The following is a 25,639-nucleotide window of genomic DNA, read 5'->3' as shown; positions in this document are numbered from 1 at the left end:
AAAGAAAGAAAGAAAGAAAGAAAGAGAGAAAAAAAATATGTCACTGATGGGGAGAAAGCTAAATGAAAAGTTAGAACTGGAGATGGAAAAGATAGTGGTGAGATGACTCAGCAGTGAAATGACTCAGCAGTGAGACTGAGAGACCAAAAAGATTAAAAATTAGCACCTATTATTAATTAAGGCCTGAAATATGTGGCTGGAGAAGGCCAGTAATGCCCTGAGGGGAAGAACCTGCCATACTGCATTCTTTCTCCACCCTCTAGAGATACAGTTGCTAGGAAACTGGCCCATCCTCCTAATGAGGGACACCAGATAATTAATGGTTTGGGGACCTTCCTATAGCCAAACATTTCAAAATGTAGCATTTTGACCAATAGATGCTTGCCAGGCAGGAATTGCCCCTGCCTTGGGCATGCTGGGAGGAACCAGAATCTTTAAATCTCCCAAGTAACATGAACACGGGGCTCTCGGCTTTCACTGCTTCGGCGGTGGGGGGTGTGAGACCAAGCTGCAGCTTGTAATTTGTAATAAAAAGATCCTCATGTGGTTTGCAAAGGACTCAGCTCTTGGTGGTGGTCTTTTGGGGTATCACGATTCGGGCATAAGATGACTCACAGTGAGATGACTCAGCAGTGAGATTGCAAAACCTGCCGATGCAGGGACTCCGAAACTCTCCCTCCCCAAAAAGACTCACAGACCGAGGTTCGATGCAAAAGCAAGAGGCAGTTTATTCCGATCGTGATGGGGGTCGCCCCTTCAAGGCAGGAGACGACCCCAAGCATACAAAGCACAGAGTTTTTATACCTAAAAATAAGGCCACACATGTATCTTTATATTGACTAGTCAGCAGAAAGACAGCACTTTTGCAGCTGGCAGCTTACAGCTTCTTCCAAGGGCAGTCCTCCCTGCCCCAGGTTTCGTATCTTAAAATAAGCTCATCCTGTCTTCTGAGGAGGGCCAGCTGGTCTGGCCTCTACTCAAGGTTTAGTAGCCCTAATTGTCTGTTTTTCTTAGATGACTCAGCAGTGAGATGACTCACAGTGAGATGACTCAGCAGGTGAACGTGCTTATTGTGTAAAGCTGAGGAGAACCATGTTCAGTTGGGACATGAGTGCTGCGTCCTTTTCTGCTTGCAAAGAGACATTCATGAAGGTCAAATGAAAGTAAGCCTCCCCTTTGAGCCTTTCACATAATAACAATGTTTTAGTTTATGTTGTTGTGCCAGGAGTCAAGTCAATTGCAAAACACATGAGGATCTTTTTATTACACGCTAGCTTGGGCTCATACCCTCATTGCCAGAGCTGTTGAGAGCAAAGAGCCTCGTGCTCAGGTTAGGTGGTTAATTTAAAGAGCCCATGCAAAGCAGGGGAATTCCTGCTTGGCAAGTATCTATTGGTTGAAACATAAAAGGGGATATTGCATTTTGAATTGATTGGCTATAGGAAGGTCCCCAAACCATTAATGGTCAGGCTTCCCTTGTTTGGCTGTCCTAGGGAAAGGGGCAATCTGGGCTGGTTTCCTAGCAACTCTATCTCTAGTGGGCAGGAAAGGAATGCAGTAAGGCTAGTTCTTCCCTGCAGGTGACTGGACATGTCTCCACCTGTCTGGCCTTTGTTCAGGCTTGTGCTTTAAACTTTAAACCAATACCCCAAAACACCTAATTTTTAATTCTTTGGTCTCTCAGTGTTTATGGGCACATCATTTCTGCACATGCATGTATGGGTACAAGGCAGTGTTCTTTCTTGTATATACTAGGTGATGGCCAAGTAAGTCTTGCATCTCTATCACCATAATCTTCCATTTTTTAAAAGATAAGTAAACTCAAAACCCTCTTTTCTATCTGTTTTAAGATATATGATGAATTATTGTTAATCATGGTCACTTTACTGTTTAAAGACTACCAGAACTTATTCTTCAAAATGTATGGGTTTGAGAATTGCTGAAAGAAGACCCCAGATTCAAATAGTATGTAAAAGCAAAGAGCGTTTATTCTGCAGAAATAGCCAGCATGCGGGGGTCAACCATTCGTACAAAATGACAACCCTGAAGTGAGTTTGCAAGCTCTTTTAAAAGATTTAGGGGAAATTCTACTGTGGCCACATGACTTTTATAAGGACTGGCTCTCACTTTGGAGAGAGAGAGAGAGAGGATTACCTCATAGGGAATTTTCTTTGATTGGCTGACTTAGTTTCTGGTTAGATACTGGGCGGTCATTGATTGGTTGTCCACTTCTGTGGTCTCTGGGAAGCCCACTGTCCCTTCCTGGGAAACCAAAACCTAAGGCTTAACATGGCAGGCCTGATTCAAAATGGAGTAGGTTTGGTCCTCTCACTAACTATAACATTTTACCAAATGGTACCGAAGGAGCTAGATGCCTGCATCTTGGAGAAAGAAACCAGACCTTTATCTTTTACTGGTTCCAAATAACTCAGCATGAATTAAAAAAACTTAAACTTTAGGACTACCCAAAGAAAATCCCTCATGACATTGATCTGAGCAATGCTTAGTTGACTATAAGCCCCAAATCATAAACAAGAGAATTCAAAAATGGAGAAATGAGATCATATCTAACAATACTTACACTTTTTTTTTCTCAGCAAAGAAAAGATTCAAGAAAGCTTATTAAGCAACATGAAAAAAATCACAGAAAATATTTACAACTTCATATCTGTCTTAGTTAGGGTTTTTACTATTGTGAAAAACACCATGACTAAAAGCAAGTTGGAGAGAAAAGGGTTTATTTGACTTAAAAGTCCACATTGTATTCCATCATTGGAGAACTACTGAAAAATTAAAATGTATCTTAGTCATTTGTAATTCTTTTGGGAATTCTCCATCTAGTCCCATATTGCATTTCTTTTTGTGGAGAGCCGAGACTCAGACGCCACTAGGTGGCGCTGACATCCCGCCCTCAAAACTGTAAACCTCCAGTACACATGCGCAGATTGCGTAAGCACGCTAAGAATTGCGTAAGCACGCTAAGCATGCTGGGCCTGAGTCATCAGGCGGGGTAAGAGTGAGCAGCCAATCAGGGTATTCATATGTCACTCAGGTGCGACCCGGGCTTATATAAACAGTGCCACATCGGGGCTCTCCCTCTCCTCTCCTCTTTCCGTTGCGTGACTGTAATAAAGGTTCTGTTGCGGGAGGATTCCTGTGTCCGCGTGCGTTTCTGCCGGTGAGATGATCACGCGGCTCCCAACATCTGGTGCCGAAACCCGGAAGCAGGAAGCCTGCTACTGCCAGTGCTGGGTAAGGAGAGCCCCCGTTAGCGGGGAGGAATTCAGAACCGCAACATTAAGGTTTGTCCTGAAAGACATGTTCGACCTTGACTTATCCCGTTTCTCATTTCGGCTAGCAGAAGCCCTTATGGCCTTCCTTACTGTGATAGCTGCCATAGCTCTCCTTTTTTTGTTTTCGTGCAAACTTGAGGGCTGCCTCGGAAGGAAAAGGATTAGCAAAAGGTTAAGGGTAGGGGAGATGCGAGACGACATGCCAGAATCAGGACGTGAGAAGAGATTAGGGGCCCCAATGGATAGAAATAGAGACGTCTCTAAGAAAAAAGACCCTTCTGTGGACGTTAAAGCCACAGAAGAGAGGTCAGGGAAAGGACGCCCTTGTAAAAAAAGGTAAAAGGAAAAAAAACAATAAAAAGGCCTCTTTATCCAATAAGATTAAAATTCCCGCTAAATGCCTGGGCGCAGCCATCTTGGCTTTCATCAGAGGCTTCCACGTGGCCGGTAACTGGGTGCAGCCATCTTGGCTTTGGGAAAAATGGGTGGGACCTTTGGGTATATCAGCGGTTTCCATGTGGCCGGCACCATCATTAGTTCGAACAAGGAGGCCCCGCCCCACGTGGCCGGCGCCATCTTTGATTCAGGCAAAGAGGCCCTGCCTCCCATGTGCTCTCCACATAATTAATTTAAAGGACTGGTGATTGTTCGTTACAAAATGTTTTTTATGCTCTTTTAAGAAAAAAATTCTAGCTAATAGGTTTGGTATGGCTAAAATAATTTTTACAGTTTAAAATTGTTCTGTTAAGCAGTTAATTTTAAAGCTTGTTTAATCACAAAATCTTTGGTTGTGGGGGATTATAGATGCTCCACAGTGTTTACTATATCAGCAACACCTAGTGGCTGTACTTGGTGTTGTCAGTCGCAGCCTGCTAATGCTAACACATGGCCTGCCACCATGATGGTTCAGCAATAAAAGGCACATAAAGCTGTAGTTTGGCTGCCATGTTTGTTTAGGGTTTCCAGCTGAGTTCAGTTGCATGTGGCCAGCCGCCATACTGGTCCAGAGATAAAGAGGGTGGAGCTATGAGTTTGCCACCATGTTATTCAGGTACTGTTCAATTTTAATGTCATATCCTTTGTTGCAAAAAACCCTGCAACAGTGGGGATTGCATATTGCCACTGAAAAGGTCCAAATTTCAGAAGTGGGCTCCTTTCTAGGGACTGTTATTTATCCGGAACAAATAGTTCCTCAAAAAATAGAAATTCGCAGGGATCATTTACATACCTTAAATGATTTTCAAAAATTATTAGGTGATATAAATTGGCTTAGGCCGTTTTTAAAGATTCCTTCTGCTGAATTAAAGCCCCTATTTGATATTTTGGAAGGGGATGCTCATATTTCTTCACCCAGAGCCTTAACACCGGCTGCAAGCCACGCCCTGCGAGTGGTAGAAAACGCTTTACAGGATGCCCAATTAAAACGTGTAGATGAAACTAAGACCTTTGACCTGTGTGTCATTAAAACTAAACATTTACCAACTGCTGTATTATGGCAAGATGGAACCTTAGTGTGGGTTCATCCCAATGCTTCTCCTACAAAAATTATTGAATGGTATCCAGATGCAGTCGCTCAACTCACACTTCGTGGGTTAAAAACAGCCATTACATACTTTGGGAAGGAGCCAAAGTCTTTAATAGTGCCTTATACGGCTCACCAAGTTCAAGTACTAACTGCTACCTCTGATGCTTGGGCGGTGCTAGTTACCTCTTTTAGTGGTTCAATTGATAATCATTACCCAAAACATCCTATTTTGCAATTTGCTTTAACTCAGGAGGTAGTCTTCCCGCATGTAACATCCCAAAAACCACTTCGGGATGGATTGGTAGTTTATACAGATGGGTCAAAAACAGGAATAGGAGCTTATGTGGTTAATAATAAAGTTATTTCTAAGCAATATCATGAGACCTCGCCTCAAATTGTGGAATGTTTAGTAGTGCTAAAAGTGTTGAAAAAATTTCCAGGTCCTTTAAATATTGTTTCTGATTCTAGTTATGTGGTAAATGCAACTAAAATCTTAGAGGCTGCTGGATTGACTAAAGCATCTAGCAAGCTTGCAAAAATTTTTCAAAGGATTCAGTTTGCCTTAATTACCAGAAAATCCCCTGTTTTTATTACACATATTAGGGCTCATTCCGGTCTACTGGGGCCCATGTCCCATGGAAACGACCTGGCAGATCGAGCCACAAAGATGATTGCATTTGCCCTCCTTTCAAATTTAGAATTGGCTAAGGAGTTTCATAAAAGATTTCATGTTACAGCTGAGACATTGCGTAATCGATTCGACATTACTAGAAAAGAAGCTAGAGATATTGTTACCCAATGTCAAAATTGCTGTCAGTTCTTACCTATGCCTCATGTTGGGATTAATCCCAGAGGAATCTGTCCACTACAAGTGTGGCAGACGGATGTTACCCACATTTCATTTTTTGGTAAACTTCAATATTTGCATGTTTCTGTTGATACTTGCTCTGGAGTTATGTTTGCTTCTCCCCTGACTGGAGAAAAGGCAGCCCATGTTATTCAACATTGCCTAGAGGCATGGAGTGCCTGGAGAAAGCCCAAAATTCTAAAACCTGACAATGGGCCAGCCTATACTTCTCAAAAATTTAGACAGTTTTGTCATCAGATGAAAATAACCCATCTAACCGGTCTCCCATATAACCCTCAAAGTCAGGGTATTATTGAACGTGCTCACCGCACCCTAAAATCCTACTTAATAAAACAAAAGGGAGGAGTCCAGGAGGCTCTGACCTCAGTGCCACGAGTGACCGTTTCATTGGCACTCTTCACTCTAAATTTTTTAAATTTGGACAGTCAAGGCCATTCGGCTGCTGATCGCCACTGCTCAGGGCCTAATAGGCCCAAGGAAATGATTACATGGAAGGATGTCTTAACCGGTCAGTGGAAAGGCCCGGATCCTATTTTAATAAGATCCAGGGGAGCTGTCTGTGTTTTCCCACAGGAAGAAAACAATCCATTCTGGGTACCGGAGCCCCTCACGCGAAAGCTCGTGATAGCTGAAGATGATCTTTCAACAGATACACCTGCTACTGCTTAAAGAGCCAAGGACGGCGAGGAGGACCACTAATTCTACTCAAGTGGATTCATTGCCCACAGACTGGCTTTACCCTGGGTTTCTTCTGCTTTTTCTTACTTTAAGATTGGGTGGGGGTTGGAATGTTTGGTGCAGCGTTATGTTGTGGCTTAGTGTTTTTACTCTGGTTGTTCTGCAAACTCAATACCCAAAACAAACGTAACTAGGTCGCAATCGCGCAAGTACTAGCAGCCTTGGAACAAGGATCATCTCCCAAAAATTTGGTTATCCATGTTAAAAAATTAAAACAGACTGTGACACTCAGTCGATGTACCTCAGGGGTTTTACCCATTGCACTGAGTCGATGAGTGATCCAAGTCTCAATGTTTGCCTTTGCCTAAGCGGCTATGGTACCTAAATAGGAGAATGACAGCCCTTGCACTCCCTGGAATTTTATTCCATTGCACGGGAATGAGTGTCACCTCCTTCTTTAATCTTCTCCCTTAGCCCCTGCACCCAGAGGACCTGTTTCCATTACACCTGGTGGGGTAAGGGAGTAATCTAAAGCTCTTGATCACTTACTCCCCAAAGAAAGAGTTTGCTTGATCGAGCTTAGGGCCCTCTTGTACCGTGCTTATATAGGCTTTAAGGCAGTTTTCATTTATTTAAAACAAAAGGGGGATGTGGAGAGCCGAGACTCAGACGCCACTAGGTGGCGCTGACATCCCACCCTCAAAACTGTAAACCTCCAGTACACATGCGCGGATTGCGTAAGCACGCTAAGAATTGCGTAAGCACGCTAAGAATTGCATAAGCATGCTAAACGTCAAGCCCGAGTCATCAGGCAGGGTAAGAGTGAGCAGCCAATCAGGGTATTGACACGTCACAAGCACGCTAAGCATGCTGGGCCCGAGTCATCAGGCGGGGTAAACGTGAGCAGCCAATCAGGGTATTCACACGTCACTCAGGTGCGACCCGGGCTTATATAAACAGTGCCACATCGGGGCTCTCCCTCTCCTCTCCTCTTTCCATTGCGTGACTGTAATAAAGGTTCTGTTGCGGGAGGATTCCTGTGTCCGCGTGCGTTTCTGCCGGCGAGACTATCACGCGGCTCCCAACATCTTTTAATATTCCAATTTTTAATTGGCTTATTTGTTTTCTTGGTGTTTAGGTGTTGAGCTCTTTGTATATTTTAGACACTAAACCACTGTCATCTATATATTGGTAAAGATTTTTCCCACTCTGTGGGCTATGTCTTTACCCAAATGATGATTTTTCTTTGCTGTAAAAAGCATTTTAGTTTTGTGAGGTCTATTGTTTCACATTCAGCTCTAAAAGTTCATTTATATATGCATAATATATGTTCCTCTCAAGTCTTAGGGTATCATTGTGGAAGATGGGGTAGAAAGATTGTAAGAGCTAGCGGCAGTGAATGACTTCAGTGAGACTGTTTTCTGGACATAACAGGAGAGTTGCACATATGAACTCACAATAGTTACGACAGCATGCACAAGACCCATGAAGGATCAATCCAGACAAAAACCTGACATGGACGTAAGAGCTAGCCACAAAGGAACACTCCATCTGAGGAGCTATTGGCAACTGAGGCCTGCTGGGAAAGGAAAATTCCATTTTCTTCAAGACTATCCCCTGAGAGACTACTCACAATCCAGTAGGCTCAGTGTCTATGCACACACTAGTAGCACTAGCAGTAGGACTCAGTGGATTTTTTAAAAAGTACATAAAATGGGGAGGTAATAGTGGGAAAAATTGGAGGGAAAGGAATGGGAGTGGACTTGATTAAAAAAAATTATATGAAATTCTCAAATAATAAAAATGTTACACTATGTAGTAGTTCTGATACACAGCTTTAGAAGATGCTAGGTTCAGACTGAAGAAGACAAGCTATGGCCAACTAAACATTTCATATAGTACTTGAAATGATACACGACAGTTTTATGCTAATCTGGCCTGGTATTAGGCATAACACTAACAGGTTTGGGGTTTTTTTTGTGTGTGATAATACAGGAAAATTTAGCAGAGCTGCTGGACAACAACATGTTCATTTTGATGACAACATTCGTTTTTTGGACAGAACATTGACAAAACATCAAGGGCTCTCCATAAAATGAACAACTTCAACATGCTTTTACCCACAGAAAACTTTTACTTATAGCAGTTGGAATTAGGGGAGGCCTGACTTAAATTTCATCTGGCCCATCTTCCTATGCAAATTTTCAATCTTTTCTAATTATGTTAGTATAATATTATATTTTGAAAAAGCCAATATGCGATTCCTCTTTCCCCAGATCACCACTCAGAAACTACAGAAGTAATTTTAAGTGCAAAAAAACCCAGCTTTTATTTATTCAATTTAGTTTCAAATTGGGAAGGTAAAGGTCTAAGAATTGGATGCTAATCAGAACCAAGCATATCTGAGAAACAACATCTAGTGAAGATTGTGAAGAAACTCAACACAAAACATGGGATGTTATCTTAGTGAGGAACAGAATCTTTGATGTTTGTGCAAACTATATGAAATGTAAATAATAACTTTCTAACATGGCCCAGATAGTTAATGATTAAGAACATCAAAGCTGAATGGACTCTGTCAGTGTTTCAGCATTTCTCAATTTCTAGCCAAACTCAGAAGCTATAATTGGAGCTAAGCAAGGGTCATTCTCCAAGTTTAATCTTTTATTTTCCTCTTTTATATTCTCAAACAAGTTAGAACTTTACCCAAGTATAGTCCTTACCAGCCCTTACCCTACACCCATGCCCCCTGACTCCTTTACCCTCACCCTATGCCTCTGTTCCTTTCCCTGTAAAAGATCAAAAATATTCATACAGATGCTGAGATATCTTTATGTAACTATGCAATTCTTTCATTACTACTGTTATCTTCAAATAAATCAGCAAATACTTTTTAGGAATTTTCAGTTCCAGCATCTAATAGCCTTCACCTACATGAACAAAGGTTATTTGAGGAGATAATTTGAGAGATCAGCAATAGTGAATCTGTCTGATATGTACAAAGCCATTGGGTTCCATGCCCAGAATAATAAATTAAAAAAGCAGACAGAATAAGAGGAAAGGCACTGCCTGTGGGGGTGGGGCATGAGGGATACCTGTATTTCAGCACTAGTAAGACAGGAGGCAAGGAAGAGCAAATGTTCAAGCCATCTGTGCTACAGAAATTTGCATATAAGCCTGCGCTGTATGATAACTTGTCTTGAGATGAGCAGAAAGGAGAGAAGAGAGGATGGGCACAAATGGAGAGCTAAGAGTGGCTACAGCAAAAACAAACCAAACCAAACCAAAACCAACATAAAAACAAGTGGTGCTAGTAGAGTTGTTAAGCAAACAATGACTAAGAAAGCACCAAACACTATGAAGTGAACAAAATGATAAGAGTTAATGCATGCCTTTCAATAATAGCTGAATATTAGTGGTCTCCATTTTCAAATCAAAAGTCTGGGCTAGCAGGTTCCATGGTGAACTGGATCCATCTTTGCATATTTCCTGTCTACAAGAAACATACCTCATTGTTAAAGATAGACACTACATTAGGGCGAAAGAATGGAAACCAGCATTCCAAGTAAATCAAACCAGAAATCAAGCAGACATCACTATTCTAATATCTGATAAAATAGACTTCAAACCATAATTAATAAGAAAAAATAATACGGTCATTTTTCCCTGACCAGAAGAACAACCCATCAAGAAGAAACTTTGATTCTAAGCACACACACATCAAATTTGGTGCATACAATTTCATGAAAAATACTATCAGATGTAATTAAAGATTAATCCTGACATAATAGTAGAAGGTAATTTCAATGCCCCATGGTTACCAAAGGACATGTCATCTGGACAAAATAATAAGTGGAAAAGCACTGAAGTTAGCCTTAGAGTTGACATCAATAGAATATTCTACTTACAAACTATAGAAGAAGCATTCTTCTCAGCAGTCTATAGAGCTTTCTCTAAAATAGACTACATATTGAGACACAAAGCATATCTTCACATGCACAGAAAAATTGAAAGCACTTCTTGCATTCTACCTGATCATAATGGATTAAAACTAGAAATCTGCAGTAAAAGAAACTATAGAAGTCTACATAAGAACTATAAAAGAAACTATAAGAAGAAATCATGGAAAAAAAGTTTTAAAAACGTCTAAAGTTGAATCAAAATGAAACACTACTTATCAAAATCTATAGCTACAAGAAAAGCAGTAAACAAAAAGTTTACTGATCTAAGTGCCGTCATTTTAAAAAAGTAAAGAGTACTCAGATAATAAAAATAAAAAAAAACAAGAAATAACTTAATGATGTACTTTAAAGCTTTGTAAAAATTAAAATAATAATAATTAAAAAAAAACACCAAACCAAAGAGTAAATGGGGAGAAGTCTCTAGGACCAGGTCAGAAATTAATGAACTGGGAAGGAAAAATAATACAGAGTCATCCTCTGTAACAACTTGTCACCTGTACCCCTACATGTTACTCTAATAAACTCATTGGTTCACCAAGTTGGGCTTTGATGTTTTCTTACCTTCATTTTTCATCAATTCTCTATGTAGATAAGTGGACAGTTCTTGGCATTTCCCCAGGAAAGGCGTCACACAGCAATGAGGGATCATCTGTGATGGGTGGAGTGCCGCAGTGATGTACTGTTGGGAATCACCAATACTCCTTGAGTTATGTCCACACCCTTCCCAGGCATTCCTAGGAAACAGCTTCTGAAATGCTCACACTCCTGTCCCCGGGGGTCTTCCAGTGCCCAATGCACTCACTAGTTTGATGTTCTCTCTCCACGTCTAACCATGAGAACCATGAGGAAAAGGCTTCTGGTGCTTCTGGCCTTTTTGCTGCAAGTAGGGTACATAGGCTGTCCATACAGGGCAGAGACATTCTCCTGCGCCCTCCCCTGATTCTGTATCAGAGGTGCAGGAGGAGAGCAAAGACATGGAAAAAAGCCTCCTGAGGCTTCTGGTTGCCCTTGCCCAGAAAGGGCAGCCAAGTCAAACACAAGATTTGGACTCTAAAAGGAGACCTCGAAGACTTTTTCAACTTTTGGAATCACATCAATGAGCAAAGAGGAAAGATTTCTGCGTGATTTTTTTCCAAGTCCTGGAGGTAGAGTGTTATCAAGTACCTGAAGGAAAGCATGCCAGGTCGCCAAGAATGGATGTTCCAGGTATCCCTGATAAAACATCTTTCTTCTTATGGGTTAATCTCTGCGTTACCAACTCTGAGAAAAGGCTGCATTTTTTGTGTGTGTGCTTTCTGTTTTGTCTTAGTTATAGAATTTATACCTTATTCTATGCCAGAAAATTTAGGAGAGGGACCTTAGAGGTTTACATACTGTATTTTGCAAGGTTCACATCATGGGCCTACTTTCCACTAATGATGCCACCTTAAGTCAAGTCACTTTACCTCCCTAGGGCTTGGTTTCTTCATTTGTGCTAACAACAGTAATAAATAACCTTCTGTTCTGTGATGGCTGCCTTGCATCATCTATGAAAAGGTAATGATCACTGTGGCCTTGGACTGAGTGACTGCTATGGTTCATATCAATAGCTGTGTTTATTATGTCCCATTTCTTAATGTCGGGTCAGACTACAAAAGTAAGCATTCATTGACCTGTTTGAAGATTTAAACCAAATTACGTAAATCTGTAGTGATGGCCAGAGGTTAAGAGTACATACTCTTCTTCAGAGTGAGAGGACTTAATTTCAAAGAGCCAGCCAGTCCAGTCAGAGTCACTGTCCTCCATGAGCACCAGCCAGTTCCAATCCAAGTCATGTAGCCACAGTAGGAATTCCCTTTCTGGCTTTAAAGGGGGCCTTCAAGCTCCCCTCAGGGTCACTGCCATTTCGTGAAGGTGGTGACACCAGCATGCTGGCCTTCTCTGCAGAATGAACGCTCTTTGCTTTTACATATGACTTGAGTCTGGGTCTATCCTTCAGTGAATTCTAGACCCTAACAAGAAGTGCTAATAGTTTTCAGCATCCCCATCGGGCAGCTCACAAAAGCCTGGAGCTACGGCTCCATGAAGATCTGAGGCCCTCTTCTGTCCTCATCAGTTATATCACTCATGTATACATACCCACACACTAATACACACACACATAGTTTAGAAATAATAATTAAAGATCAAATAGTAACTATATATTGTAGGAAAAAGATGAACTAAACATGAAAGGCTAAGAATAGAGACAAAGGGACAAAGTATGCAAAGACAAAGTAGAGGATGCAGTTGAAGGCATGGACCAAATCTCCATGTATCAACTAAAAGTAAGCACGCATGCAAGCGTGTGCAAGCACACACATACTCACACTCACACACTTACACCTAAGAGGGTGTAAGAGTCCAAACACTGGTATTTCTGTTGTCCCGGTATCCAGTGAGGCAGGCTCTGCACTGCTTTCTCTCCTTCGCATGCGAATATGCACACCGTGGGGCTGGATTCCTACCTTACAAACTATTGCTTTCAGAGTACAGCCCTCAAAAAAGTGTTAATGGGATCAGATGGAAGATGGTGTAGTTAAAGTCAGGCAATTAAAAAAAAAACTTCATTCTTGAGAATTTTGTGCATATATACAACAAAATATGATCATATTCACTATCCGTTTTTCCCCTCAAGCTCCTTTCATATCCCCCAGTCATGTGACCTACTTCCCTCAACACTTCATTTTTTTTCATAACCCACTAAGTGTGGTTAGTGTTGCCCATATGTTTGTGGGTGTGAATATGGGATTGTAAGCCAAATAAACTCCTTCTCCAGTTCCTCTTTGTTGGGATGACCCCCCACACACACACACTGTATGAAGGTGTATCCTTGTATTTTCAATTGTTAATTGGAGCCTGTATCCTCAGGCTTCAGGATGTCCTCACCTGCCTTTGAGAAGAAAGGCAAGCTGCTTTGGGGGCTACCCACCTTTCTTGGGTAACCCCCAAAGCCAACTGAGTAAGGACTGTGGGTTTTTACATAATAAAGAGCTGGAGGCCAAAACTGGGGCAGAAAGGAGTGCTAGAATGTCTGGGCATGCTGAGAGATGCAGGGAGATGCTGCAGGAGGCAGAAGGGAGATGGACAGAGCTGGGAAGTAGGCAGTGAGAATCACATGGAGAGACCATGGTGGAGAAGTCGGGTTAGGTGAGAAACAAGACTGCCCCAGCAAAGGGCCCGCAGTTTTAAACTGTATAGATAGATGTCTCTGTGTCTTAATTAATCCTCAAGCATAATCTATGGAAGCCCCAGAGTAGCTTTTGGTCATGGTGTTTGTTTCATCACAGCAATAGTAAGCCCAGCTCACCATAGGCATTTGGCAAGGACTACAGTACCGGGCACGGTAGTTAACCTATAACAGACATGCCACATCTTGCCAAAGGCAGGCAATTTCCTCCCAGCCAACTCATTCAGTTAAACTCTGTTGTCAAATTTCACAATATTTTTTCTGTTTTAAAATACATGTTTTTAATTGAAAGAGAATTACATTTTACCCCTTCCCACATCCCCCCACTCTCAGACTGATTGCCTCTTTTTATTCAATTCTTAGTACATACATATGTATGTGTATATGTACGTAGGTCATGCACAAACATATATAGCTACAACCTGCTTAGTCCATTTTTCCTGGTGGTGTGTATATGATCTTAAGGCTGATTAAAGCCCCCCAATAAGGGGCTGTGAGACCTGGAGGTTTTGGGTCCCCATAATCCACTATTTGCATGAATTTCCTGTCTTTGCAAATGAGGTTCTTCTAGCTCTTCCTCTGCTTCCCTGACTGGAATCAGTGAAAAAAGGTGCTGAGTCTAACTCACAAGGATTGGCCCCTGCACCAGGCATCTCCATGCCACAGTGGTTCCGTGTACACAGCTCACAACTGACCCAAAGCAAGTCAACCTCATACTGCAGATACTGAGCAAGCACCACATTCCTGACGCAGAGTTATTGCAAAGAGGAAGAGTCTCCTCTTCCCAGCATCTGCATACTATATCCTCGGGGGAGGGGCCTTGTAAGTTCTATGACTCAGAACTTCCCCAGTCTGGAACCTCTTGGTTAGCTTTCTGGATTTTATGGCTCTGCCTCTTTCTTACAGGAGGGGATATTTCAATTCAGAAGAAATATCTATGAGACAGAGATACATCCCTACAAGAGAAATTTTGATGGCCTTTTCTATTAAGAATCATTCTGATGCAAAGAGCACTAAGAGATGGAATATGGGCCAGGTGTGGTGGCATGTGCTTCCAATCCCAGCACTCAGGGAGGCAGAGGCAGGTAGATCTCTGTGAGTTCGAGGCCAGCCTGGCCTACAAAGCAAGTTCAGGACAGCCAGGGCTACACACAGAAACTCTGTTTGGGGGTGGGGGAGAGAGCTGGAATGCCAGGAAGTTTGCTCTGAGGCAGTCTTTTCCCAGCTGCATTAAACAAGACAGAAACAGTGGTAATGATAATGGTAATGGAAGGAAGAAAGGAATGAAGGAATGAATGAAGGAACTGAGGAAGGAAGACATAAAGCACAGAGAACACATGCAGATGGAAAGAAAGACAGAGACAGGGAAAGAGACACAGCTAAAGACAGACTTGGAGCCATGGAAAGACCTGGACAAGGAAAAAAAATCAAGATTCAAGGGTCAGAGTCAGAGGAATAGAGTGTAGAAGGCCAGGGAGAAAGATGAAGACCAGGGAAAGCAGAAAGAATTCAATTGGGCAGAAACGGGGTGGCAGCAGCGAGAGGGTAGAGTCCAATCAGAGGAGCAAGCTCTGTGCCAGCTTGGCCTCCAAAGCCTTGGGAGCAGCCAGCACAGTTGATTGTCTGGCTCCTTTTGTTCCAGGCCTCTGCAAACCAAATCTCACTGAACTCCAGCAACAGGCTTCAACACTGACAAGGACAGCCAGGTCTTCGGGGAGCTGGCTAGAGCCCAGACACATGCAAGCATTTGCACATACTGAAGCTAATCCCGTCAGCAGCTCTTTTATGTAAGTAAACCCTGTTGCCTCCACCACTTTGCAAATGCACAAACACTGTAGAGGTGCAGATAAATCACACCTCAAGGGTGGCTGAGGAAGTGTGAGCAGGCACTGTCAGCATGACTGCTGTGCTGAGAAGGCTGGGGACATGGGAGCTGGCCTAGACTCCAAAGCTCCTCCAGGGAAATCTATGAACTCCAGAGACATGTGTTCACCGGGAGAAACTGTGTCTGACTATATAGCAGAGGGCTGTTTACTTCATGGCTATCTGCGGTGAGCTCCGCGATGTGCTGGCACTGTTCTAGACAGTGAGGGGTCTATATAAGTAAACAAGAAAATGTGGACAATAAGAAGTTAGTGAACTGAGCAAGGCACACTTCTTTAACACGAGCTTTCAGGTCTAGTTTCAAAACCAACCTGGACTTCCCTGTAAAAATAAAAATAAACAAACAAATGATAAAGAAATAATCGTGTCCTGGGCTGGGAAGATAGTTCAGGCTGTATCATACATGGCAAAAAAATTATAAAGACCTGAACTCAGCCCCCAGGACCCATATTATAAAATTATAAAGACCTGAACTCAGCCCCAGAACCCATATTGAGAAAAAGCTAGGAGTGCTGGCACAATCTCCTCCTCGAAGATCTGAGGGAGGCAGAGACAGGGAGGTTCCTGGGGTTTGCTGGCCACCAGCCTGGCTTAGCCAGCAACGCCCAGTGCTGTGCGAGCAATCCTATCTCAAAAAGACAAAGTGTGAAGTTTGGGAGATGCCCAGTGGCAGGAATGTTTGCTGGAAAAGCATGAGGACCTCACTTCAAATCCCCAGGGCTCACACGTGCTGAAAGGGTTAGGCTAACTTTGTAACCTATATGTCCTCTAAAGCCTATAGTTTTGAGCTTTAGGTCCAGGTTAAGCTAAAGCCTCTTAGTACCTTTCCAGAGAGTGAAGGAATGTGACCCTATCTGTGAGGACAGATATAAAAAAAGGGGCAAGCAAGCAATGACCTTCACTCAGCAAAAGAAGGACCAGACCCTTGTCCTTGAGATAGCGTTTCTTAGCAACAAACCTAGACTTCTTCTGAGTAGCTTTTGACCTCCAGCCAAGAGCCCGCAGCCCTAATCTTCAAGGATGAGCTAACCACCCCCACCTTCAATTGCAGCTGCATCCACACTTGGCAGGACTGGCCAAGCTTGAGCACCTAGGACTAACCAATTATCTTACTTTACAACTTCCTCATCCAATCCTAAATTGCCAAAACTAGAACTTCAAATCTCCCGCAATTTTTCTTTTAAAAACCTAAAGGCCTTTGTCTCCCGGTGCCACTCTTTGCTGACCAGCAGGGGTGACCCTGTTGTACAATGGTTAATAAACCTCTTGCTTTTGCAACGAGTCTTGGTCTGGGGGAGTTTCTGGGAAGGGCGCGATTGAACTCCTGAGCTGTGAGACCCCAGGTCTTACAGTTGGAGATGTTGTTCTTAGGAAGTGAACTTTCTTAACATATATGTGGCCTTGGATTCCACCCCTAAGACTGGAGTTTGCAAGAGGGGGTTTGTTTCTAGAACATTTTTTTCATCGATATAAGAAACCTGAGCACAAGAATTTCCACATTTAAATCCTATAGAGTCCATTAAACTGACTGAATTTGTCTGAAGGTAGTTTCTGTGTGTAACGAACGAACCAAGCACAGTAGACAACCAAACTAAACACTGACTTGAGATTATATTTTTCCAAGGAATAACAAGTGTCAGTCACTCATAGCAGTTGACCCATCCCAGGCTTCCAACTACTCCAGCATAGCCAAGTAAGGCAAAGGTGGAGCTGGCACCAATCAAGCTGTGTGTGCATGGCCAGCTCCCTCATCTGTCTGTAGACTCAGCCTGCAACACTGATGGGTGCTAAACTCTGGATTTTCTCTGGTTCAGTGTATTGTGCATCATCAATGGTTTCTCTGCTCAAATAAATGCTAGTAATTTTGATTTTTCTTGAAATTTAAGAATCCAAAAGTATTTAATGCAAATAGGTACAAGTGTGTCAAGACATGCGCCATCTCCCCAGTGCTCACAGATAAATGTCTCTCTAGCCATCAAGACCCTACCCAGCTTATGGCAAGATTCACAAATGATGTTGGTTGTTCTTGCTGTTGTTCCTTAAGAAAATGAATTTGCTCAGGTTTAGAGACTTTGAAATACTTTCTCAATGTCCTCCTGACCATGGTTCTCTTTTACTTCAAGAGTCCTCTCATGGGGCTCTAGCCAGGGTGAATGGGGTGATTCAGACAATGCACCTGGAATAGACTCAGGTAACAGGGACCTATTTCTGTTTGTGTCCTGGAGGCTGGGCCTGCCCTCTGGTGTCTAGGAATGGAACCACAGGTCTTTCTCACCTATGGAGAAGGGCATAAAAGCTTCATTTTTCTTCAGTGCCCCATTGGCATCCAGGAAGTGGTCAGGATTGAAGGTGTCTGGCTGTTCAAAGTACCGTGGGTCATGGAGAGCTGAACTCAGGATGGGGTACACTTCAGTGTTCTAGGAGGAGTTACAAGATGCAAAAATGTTAACATACCCTGTCCCCATATGCAAATCAGTCATTCCCTAAGAAGCACAGAATGCTGGGAAGCCACAAACAGTCTGTTTCTAAGATTGAAGGGAATGCAGGACACTCATGGAGTAGAGATGAAGAATCACAGCTGCTCTCACCTTGGGGAGCAGGTACCCTCGAAACTCTGTGTCTTTGGTGACTCTATGCGGCAGACCAAGTGGAATAATGTCTGAAAATCTCTGAATCTCGTGGATGACTGCCTCGGTGTATGGCATTTTGATGCGGTCATCAAGGGTTGGTAGGCGGTGTGAGCCGATCACCTGATCGATCTCCTTTTGGACTTTCTCTGCACAGAAAAGGAGACAATAGATAATGTCCCCTTCCCTGGGGCAATGCACAATGGGCCTGTTTTCTGGGAGGCAATGACCCAGGATGAGTGTAGAGCAAGGAGACTGCGAGAAAGACCAGTGCGAGCTGCTGTGCACACCTGTGCTCCTCTCCAGCCCCGTCTCTCCAGCCGCACTCAGAGCACTGTAGAGTCTCTCTCAACAAGCTCCCACCTTGCTTGTAAACAGAGAGAAAGGAAAAACGTACAGCAAAGGCCATTCAACTGTCAATCTTCAATGAGGGTGGGTGGGGAAATGGCAAGAATGTATAAGTTGTATTCCTGCATGCACAGGTCTACACACACATGCACACACACACATACATACACACACACTTTTTCATTGAATGCATATTTAAAAATTCAGGGGGAGGTGTTGGAGATATGGATCAATGGTTAAGAGCACTGGCTGCTTTTCCAGAGAACCCAGGTTCAATTCCCATCAAACACAATGGCAGCCCACAGCTATCTGTAACTCCAGGTCCAGAACACCTGACCTTTACACAGACACAGACACAGGCAAAACACCAGTGCACATTAAATTGAAATAAAATTTTATATCCAAGCTAAGAATCTGAGACTATGTCCTCAAGAATAAAAGTGAAGCAAATTATTCTTTACTTAACTGCAATCAATATGTGAATACACTGACTGATGAAATGCTTAACCAGTAAATGCACTTGACTTACAAGCCTGTCAGCCTGTCTTTATTTTCATTTTTTTAATAATACAAAGGTTTTATTTAGCAGCTGCAGGTCATCCCATAGGTTAAATGGTGAATATCCACTACCCTGCAGCAAGAGCAGCACAGTCCTCTGACTCCAATAGGGTGAGAACACACCCTTTCTAATGGAGCCATCATCCACAAATTCCACACACACCTGCCCAGCACTTTGGTTACCTTAGCCAGCTTGACAGGCTGAACACGGCTCATTCATGGTGGCAGCCATCTGGTGGAGAGCCTCAGCCTGAGAACCCATGTTGTGAAAGGAGAGGACCAAGTTGTCCTCCCATTTCTTCACATGAGCTGTGGCAGGCATACTCATGGTAACACTAACTCACTTTTAGGTTTCTAAAATGTGAGTACGTAAGACACCCAAGAAATGGATGAGTCAGTTAATGAAAGGAAACATGGATGAGTGAATGAAATGAACAAACTAAAAATTGGATGAATATATTTCACTTATCACTTGTTATAGTGATCAATTAAATAAATAAATGGCTCATACAGAAATAAAATCAAAGAACACAACTAATCTATAACCAAGTAAATGTTAAATTTAATGGAGGAGTATATGAATGAATAAAAGAGTAATATAAGAATGAATGGATAGGTGTATTGAATGATTAAATAAATCACAGATAAATGAGTTAGATATTAGTTGGATACATGGAGGAATGGGTGCACATATGAAGGATGAATGCAAAGGTCAGTTGGAAAGATTAAGAAATTGAAAGATGAGTGAATGAGTGAATGTAAAGACATAAGGAAAGAAGGATGGATGAAGGATGGATAGATGGATGAATGGATGGATGGAATGGTGGATAGATCCCCTTTAAGTGATAGAAGAAACCAACAGAAAACGGGTCAGCTAAGTGTTTGTTACACACTACCCACAGCACTAGCATAATTTAGGAGTAGATCAAAGCCTTCAGAGTTCCAGATGTTAAGAGGCAAGTGTCTCTATCATTCACACAAACCTCTGCAGCAAAAGGGGATATAGACCATCCCCCACTGTCCACCTGTGGCTCACCTGCTACATGGGGGAACTTGAGCATGAGCAGGAAGCCATAGCGGAGTGTGGTGCTGCTGGTCTCGGTGCCAGCAAAGAAGAGAGAGAGCAGGGAGATGACGAGGTTCTGGAGGTGGAACTCTGTGTGTTGGTTGGACTTCTCCTGGTTCCAGATGGAGAGAGAAGGGAGGGTCAGGGGTGGCTGGCTAGGTCCTTGCAGGGAGATGCACATGCTTTTCTGGTCACTGTCTTTCTGTCTCACTATATTGACCCCTTGGAATTTCTCTTCTCAGAACTTCACACCAATTACCTCTTTGCCTCTTAGGCTCTTTTTATTGTATCTTCATCTGACTCTTTAGAATCTTTCTCACTTCTTGTCTCTTTTGTCATTCTCAGCTCTTTTTAAAAAGATTTATTTTATGTTTATTTATGAGTATGTGACTGTGGGTATCTGCCTTTTGTGTGTGAGTGTTTGTGTGTATGTTGGCCAGAAAAGCCAGGAGACAGTGCTGGAGCCCCTGAAACTGGATTTACATGTAGTTATGAGCTGACCAACCTAAGTTTTGGAACAGTAACTAAGGTCCTCTGCCATAACAGACAGTGTTTGTAAACCACGAGCCATCTCTGCAGACCAGATTTTGTGGTCTTTTCTGATTTTCATCATTTGCCCTGTGTTTAATCTCCAACCATGGCCCTTCACTCTCTCACTATTTTTCTCCTCCCTTTTCTTCTCTTCCATTTGCTTCTGCATCACTTCTACTCCATTTTCCTGTCTTTCCTCTATATTCTCTGTTCCCCCTTCCTCTTTTCCTTTAATCACATCTTCATCCTTCCCTCTCCCCCATCCTCTCTTTCACCCATTCAGGACTTACCTTCTCCATGTGTAGAAGGTAGGTATCGATGAAGTCTCGTGGAGCACTGGGGTCCAAGGTTGCTCTATGCTGCTCTACACTATGGTCAATGTAAATGAGGGCTTCCTGCATGTTTTTGTAGATTTGTCTGTGGGGACCAGGAAAGAACTTCAGAAAGCCAGAGAAGAGCTCAAATATCTGCACAAAAGAAGGATTTCAGTGATCATTTGGAGCTATCAGGTCTCAGGAAGTGGGCAATGCTCCTAGTTACTCACATTTTGCGAACACACACACTCCTTATGTATGTATACTATATACATGCATGTTTTGGAACTGTATCTCTAAATCTGTCTTTAACCTTTGTCTTTCCTTCCCTGTAACTCCCTTTTCCACTCTTCTGTTTTTTCTCCCAATCTTCTTCGCTGAATTCTTTGTTTACATTTCTGAGGTTTGGTTTATGGACATAGTGTCTCATTTATGCAAGACTGTCCTCAAATTCAATATGTAGCCAAGGGTCACTGAACTTCTAATCACCCAGCCTCTACCACCAAAGTGCTGGAATGTCATGTGTTGTATACCACCACACCCAGGATAGACAGTGCTGGGGAGGATCTGAGGGCCTCATGCACAAAACCAAAGTCACCTGTCCTCTGAGCGACAGCTGCACCACCCATGTCATCACTTTCTTCCTGTCTGCATGGTTTTGCAGGTCTACATTCAGGTCTCTCTGCTCTGTTAACCATGCTCTCTCCCTGTCTCCAGGTCTCAGCCCCCTTGTCTCTCCATGTTGTCTCGGCCTTTCTTCCAGCAGTAAATCACTGCCTTCTTCACCCACAAAGCAGCCGCTTGTTTCCTCCACCCTGCTCTTCTCTTCCCACCCAGTGACCTGGCTGGAGAATGAGCTCATGAATGAAATGGTCTGATACAGCAGGTCCAGCAGGCGCAGGAACTGGTGGTCTTTGTAGTCAAAGCGCTCTCCAAAGACAATGGAGCAGATGATGTTGGTTGTGATGCACTGGAAGAGAAACGTGGGATCCAAGGGTGCTCCTGGAGGATAAGGAGGCAGGACAGGAGATAGGAGATATGAATCCAGTGTATTATTTGAATTCTTTGCCATCTTTTGAGGCTGCTTCCACCACTCACTGCTCAAAGAACAGAAATAGCAGCTAACCACAGTAGCACCAAGCCCTCCTCTAAGCACTCCATGCATCCTTTTATTTAATTTCCCCAGGACATTGGACATAAGACACAGTGCTGTTAGCATACAAAAATGATAGCTAATTACACCAAGGTATCACGGCTACTCATGACTGGGGCCAGAATTCAGACCGAGAAAGAGCATGTGTAAGGCAGTGTGCACACTTGAAGCCTCCCCTCCGCGGTCACCCCAGTCCCTGCTTAGGACATGACTGCAGTTCTTCCTGCTTCCTTTGCTTCATTTATCAAAGCTCTGCACTTGCCTTTGATTAAGAGGAGAGCTCCTCAGCCTCTGGCTCACAACCCCCTAGAATAACAAACAACTCAGGAGTTGCCTAAGAACGTAACAAAACACAAATGTTTACATTACAGTTCATAACAGGAGCAAAACTGCAGTAATGATGTAGCACAAAAATAATTTTATGATTGAGGGTTATTACTACATGAGGGACTATAGTAAATGGTCCTAGCATCAGGAAGGTTGAGAATCACTAGACTAAGACCATTGTGGGGTGGAGAGGGCATGAGAAAGGTTAATCTAAGTGATCTTGAACTCTATATGCAGTAGGTGACCTTGAAAATCTCAGCCTCCCGCCTTCACCTCTGGATGCTGGGATTACAACCACACACCCTCAAGCCCACTCTATATGGAAGCACGCTATAACTCACCTACAGCTACACACACATTTCTGAGACAGGACCTCACAATGTGGACAGGACTGACCTTGAATTCATACCATTTTGCCTCACCTTCTGAGTTCTGAGATGACAAGTGTGCACCACATACCCAACTGACAAATAAAATTAATTCTGAGATTGATTTTCCTGTACCCAAGTTATCCCCAAGGGCAATCCATGTCTCTGAGTTATTTGTGGACATTATAATCCCCTTTTCTTTTTCTGTTTCTGTATTTCTGTATCTCTATCTTTGTTCATGCCTACCCATGAACCTCCAATCTCTCTTCTGTCTCTTTTCTCTTTCCCTACCCTTGTGTGTCTCTTTCTCCTTTTTTGGCTGCATGCTCATGTTTTCCTTTATTCCCATCCTCCAAACTCACCATGAGCTTTCCTCAGTTCCTCCACCAGACACTGGGCCTCCTCCTTTATCCGCTCCTCCACACTCCTCCTCCCCATCCCAAAGTCTTTCATGGTGGCCAGAGAAAATCTCCGAAGGGTCTTCCAATGTTCTCCATTGGCAAAGACCAGACCTAAGAAGATAGGGAAAGCATGGATGGGTTACATTGGAAGTTGAGAGAATCCTGAGCCTTTCCCCACAGCGTGGGATCCATCCCTCAGACTCACCTTCCTGAACCACATGCACCACTCCACCCTGTACCATATCTCACCATTTCCCTGTACAATTGGCTCAGCCACAGCGATTGTCCCCCGGCCAGAGAAAGCCTCAGCTTGGTCCACCAGAGCTTCCCTAATGGCCTCTGTCCCGCACAACATGACCACGGACCTTGGTCCCAGGTGAACACATCTCCATATTTTTTTCGAAGCTGCCAAACATAAGGGCACAGAGTTGTGGCTAGTCAGCCTAAATGTTATCATTAAACTGTTAAAACTTTTACGTACAGATCAATAAATAGACACCTCCTCCACACTTTCTTTTCTGAGGATCTAAGAGCATAGAGTTATTTCATCATTTAGTGGGTCTGCACTGATTGGCTGGATGGTATAATCATTACATCATTATGGCGAATTTGGATGATGATCTAGGATGATGATCTAAACACATGATCATCATCCTAGCATTGGGGAAGGAGAGCCCAGAGAAACAGTAGTTATGTTTGGGTATATAGCCAGTTGAAGGACAGCCTGAGCTATTTAAGTCCCTATCTCAAAACAAAACAAACAGTTATGGATCTATGTATAGATCTGCAATATATACAGATATAGATATAGAACCTTGCCCAAGTATGGTCTGGCCAACTGTTTCTGGCATCTCATCCAAGACCATTCTTCCTGTGACCCAGCTTCAACCTGTTCAGTGCCTCTTGACAACAGTCAGAGAGAATGGTCATGACCCACTCACTGGGTTACTTGGCAGCATTGGGAGTGACGATCCCCAGAGATGGCCCTGAATGTGAATCATGACTAACAGTACAGACAGTTGGGAGACTACATGGCAATACAACCATCTCTTGGCATGCACAGGGAATTGGCCCCAGGAATATCAGAATCCTTCAGTGCTGAAAGCCCTTGAACAGACTGGTGTATTTTGCAAATAACCCATCCTTATCTTCTTGTAACTTTTAGCAAAGTCTAGATTTCGATGCTTTGAAGAGAAATTCAGTGCTAAAAAATGGTTACTCCCTGATGTTGTCTAGTTAATAATACTAAGGGAAAGCTCTCTGCATGTTTGATGTTGATGTATTTATATTTTCAGGTGTGGTCACACCATTGAACTTTATGTAACCACAAAGTAACAATCTATAGATTAGATAAAAGATCTTATATCAAACTTGAAGGAGGTTCATGAGTTTGAGATTATCCTGGGAAAAGTAAAGCAACCTGTCTCAAAAGCTAAATAAAATAAATGAATATACTACTGAATCCAGGTGGGTAATCTGTTAAAACCGAAAAGATAGCAGGAAGTTGAGACTGTTGCCACTATATCAGTTCTCTAAATGGGAAGTGGGGGCCAAGGATGTTTGCTGATAATAAAACAATTGGTAATGCAACATAGAATGCCACCAGTGGAGCAACTGTGCAGAGACTGGTAAAGACAGTGCCACTGGCCTTGGCTTGGATACTGCATGGTGTTTGTAACTAATTAGTCCTACCTTCCTACCTAACTGTGTCCTGTATTTCTTCTCCTTCCCCTTGTCCTGGAACACACCAGGATAATTTCTTTTGTTGGCAGGAGCAAAACCTGTTGTTGATACCTCTGACATTTTTCTTTCCTTTCTGGAAAAAAAGCCCCAAAAAGTGAAACTCTCACATTATATCTCCCCACCTCTTCACCATTCATACTCCAAGCACAGCGCCCCACAGGATCCCAGCAGAGCAAGACTCATCTGCCATCAGAGCAGCAGCCATCAGCATCTCACCACCACTCAGCAACCTTCCCACCTGAACCTACAGCCTGGGAGGAGTCCCTTGCTCTTCCTGCTCAGTGACTCCATGAGCAAACATGGGGCTAAACCCACAGGGCTCAGGCCTGGTGCATGTCTCACCTGCATGATGGAGTTGAGGAGGCCGCCTCTGTCCATCTGTAAGAGGTTCCCCAAGATGGGGAGGGGACGAGGCCCTGGTGGCAGGTGGCCATGGGTCTTTGGGTGACCCCTGAATAAGAGTAGCAAGAAGCCCAGGAGGAGGGCAAGAAGGAGCAGGACACTGGGCTCCATGGTCTTGGTCTAAGCACCGTTGACTGCACTGCACACTTCAGCTGGATCTTTTATGATAAACCTGCCTCTCCACCCAGTTATGCAACTTCACCTGTTCCCGCCTCCTGTCTCATCATTGTTCAGGAGTGTGAGCATTCAGTCTTCCTGCTTGAACTGCTGGTGACCTGTTCATTGCCTATTCTCTCACCCTACCCTAGATGATGGAAAGGACACCATGAAAAAAACACACAGGACAAAAAGATATTGGGAACAATGCATCTTAATTTCTGGAG

At 43.2% G+C, this 25,639-nt stretch overlaps 2 protein-coding genes and 1 long non-coding RNA gene across 4 annotated transcripts in view; 1 reads left to right on the top strand and 2 right to left on the bottom strand.

The window, feature by feature from the left end:
• The window catches only part of LOC110566203 (cytochrome P450 2G1), a 28,375-nt gene extending 17,113 nt beyond the window's left edge, over positions 1–11,262 (bottom strand). The window contains exons 1-2 of one of the 2 annotated variants that reach the window (XM_060366464.1): positions 11,129–11,262; positions 10,888–11,005 (exon numbers count right to left, since the gene is read on the bottom strand). In XM_060366464.1, the coding sequence (XP_060222447.1) occupies positions 10,888–10,975 (88 nt within the window). In that variant the 5' untranslated portion in view covers positions 10,976–11,005; positions 11,129–11,262. Of the gene's footprint in view, positions 1–10,887 lie in introns of both variants that reach the window. The other variant, XM_060366463.1, reaches the window with a different exon arrangement.
• A 42-nt stretch (positions 11,263–11,304) lies between these two features.
• On the top strand, positions 11,305–25,639 carry LOC132647099 (uncharacterized). Its single transcript, XR_009585371.1, has 3 exons — positions 11,305–11,532; positions 15,177–15,321; positions 25,565–25,639. It is a non-coding gene; the product is annotated as an uncharacterized LOC132647099 (long non-coding RNA).
• Positions 17,521–25,367, bottom strand: LOC110566202 (cytochrome P450 2B1-like). Its single transcript, XM_060366466.1, has 9 exons — positions 25,188–25,367; positions 24,962–24,978; positions 23,361–23,497; positions 23,073–23,222; positions 21,704–21,864; positions 20,839–21,015; positions 19,988–20,129; positions 18,007–18,194; positions 17,521–17,835 (listed from the first exon to the last, which is right to left on the bottom strand). The coding sequence occupies exons 1-9, from the start codon at positions 25,365–25,367 to the stop codon at positions 17,665–17,667; spliced, it is 1,323 nt and encodes a 440-aa protein (XP_060222449.1). The 3' UTR covers positions 17,521–17,664.

This window comes from Meriones unguiculatus, chromosome 14, assembly GCF_030254825.1.
Source record: "Meriones unguiculatus strain TT.TT164.6M chromosome 14, Bangor_MerUng_6.1, whole genome shotgun sequence".
In the NCBI taxonomy this organism is placed as follows: Eukaryota; Metazoa; Chordata; class Mammalia; order Rodentia; family Muridae; genus Meriones; species Meriones unguiculatus.
The sequence above is the reverse complement of the archived record's forward strand: the minus strand, read 5'-3'. Positions and strand labels throughout refer to the sequence as shown.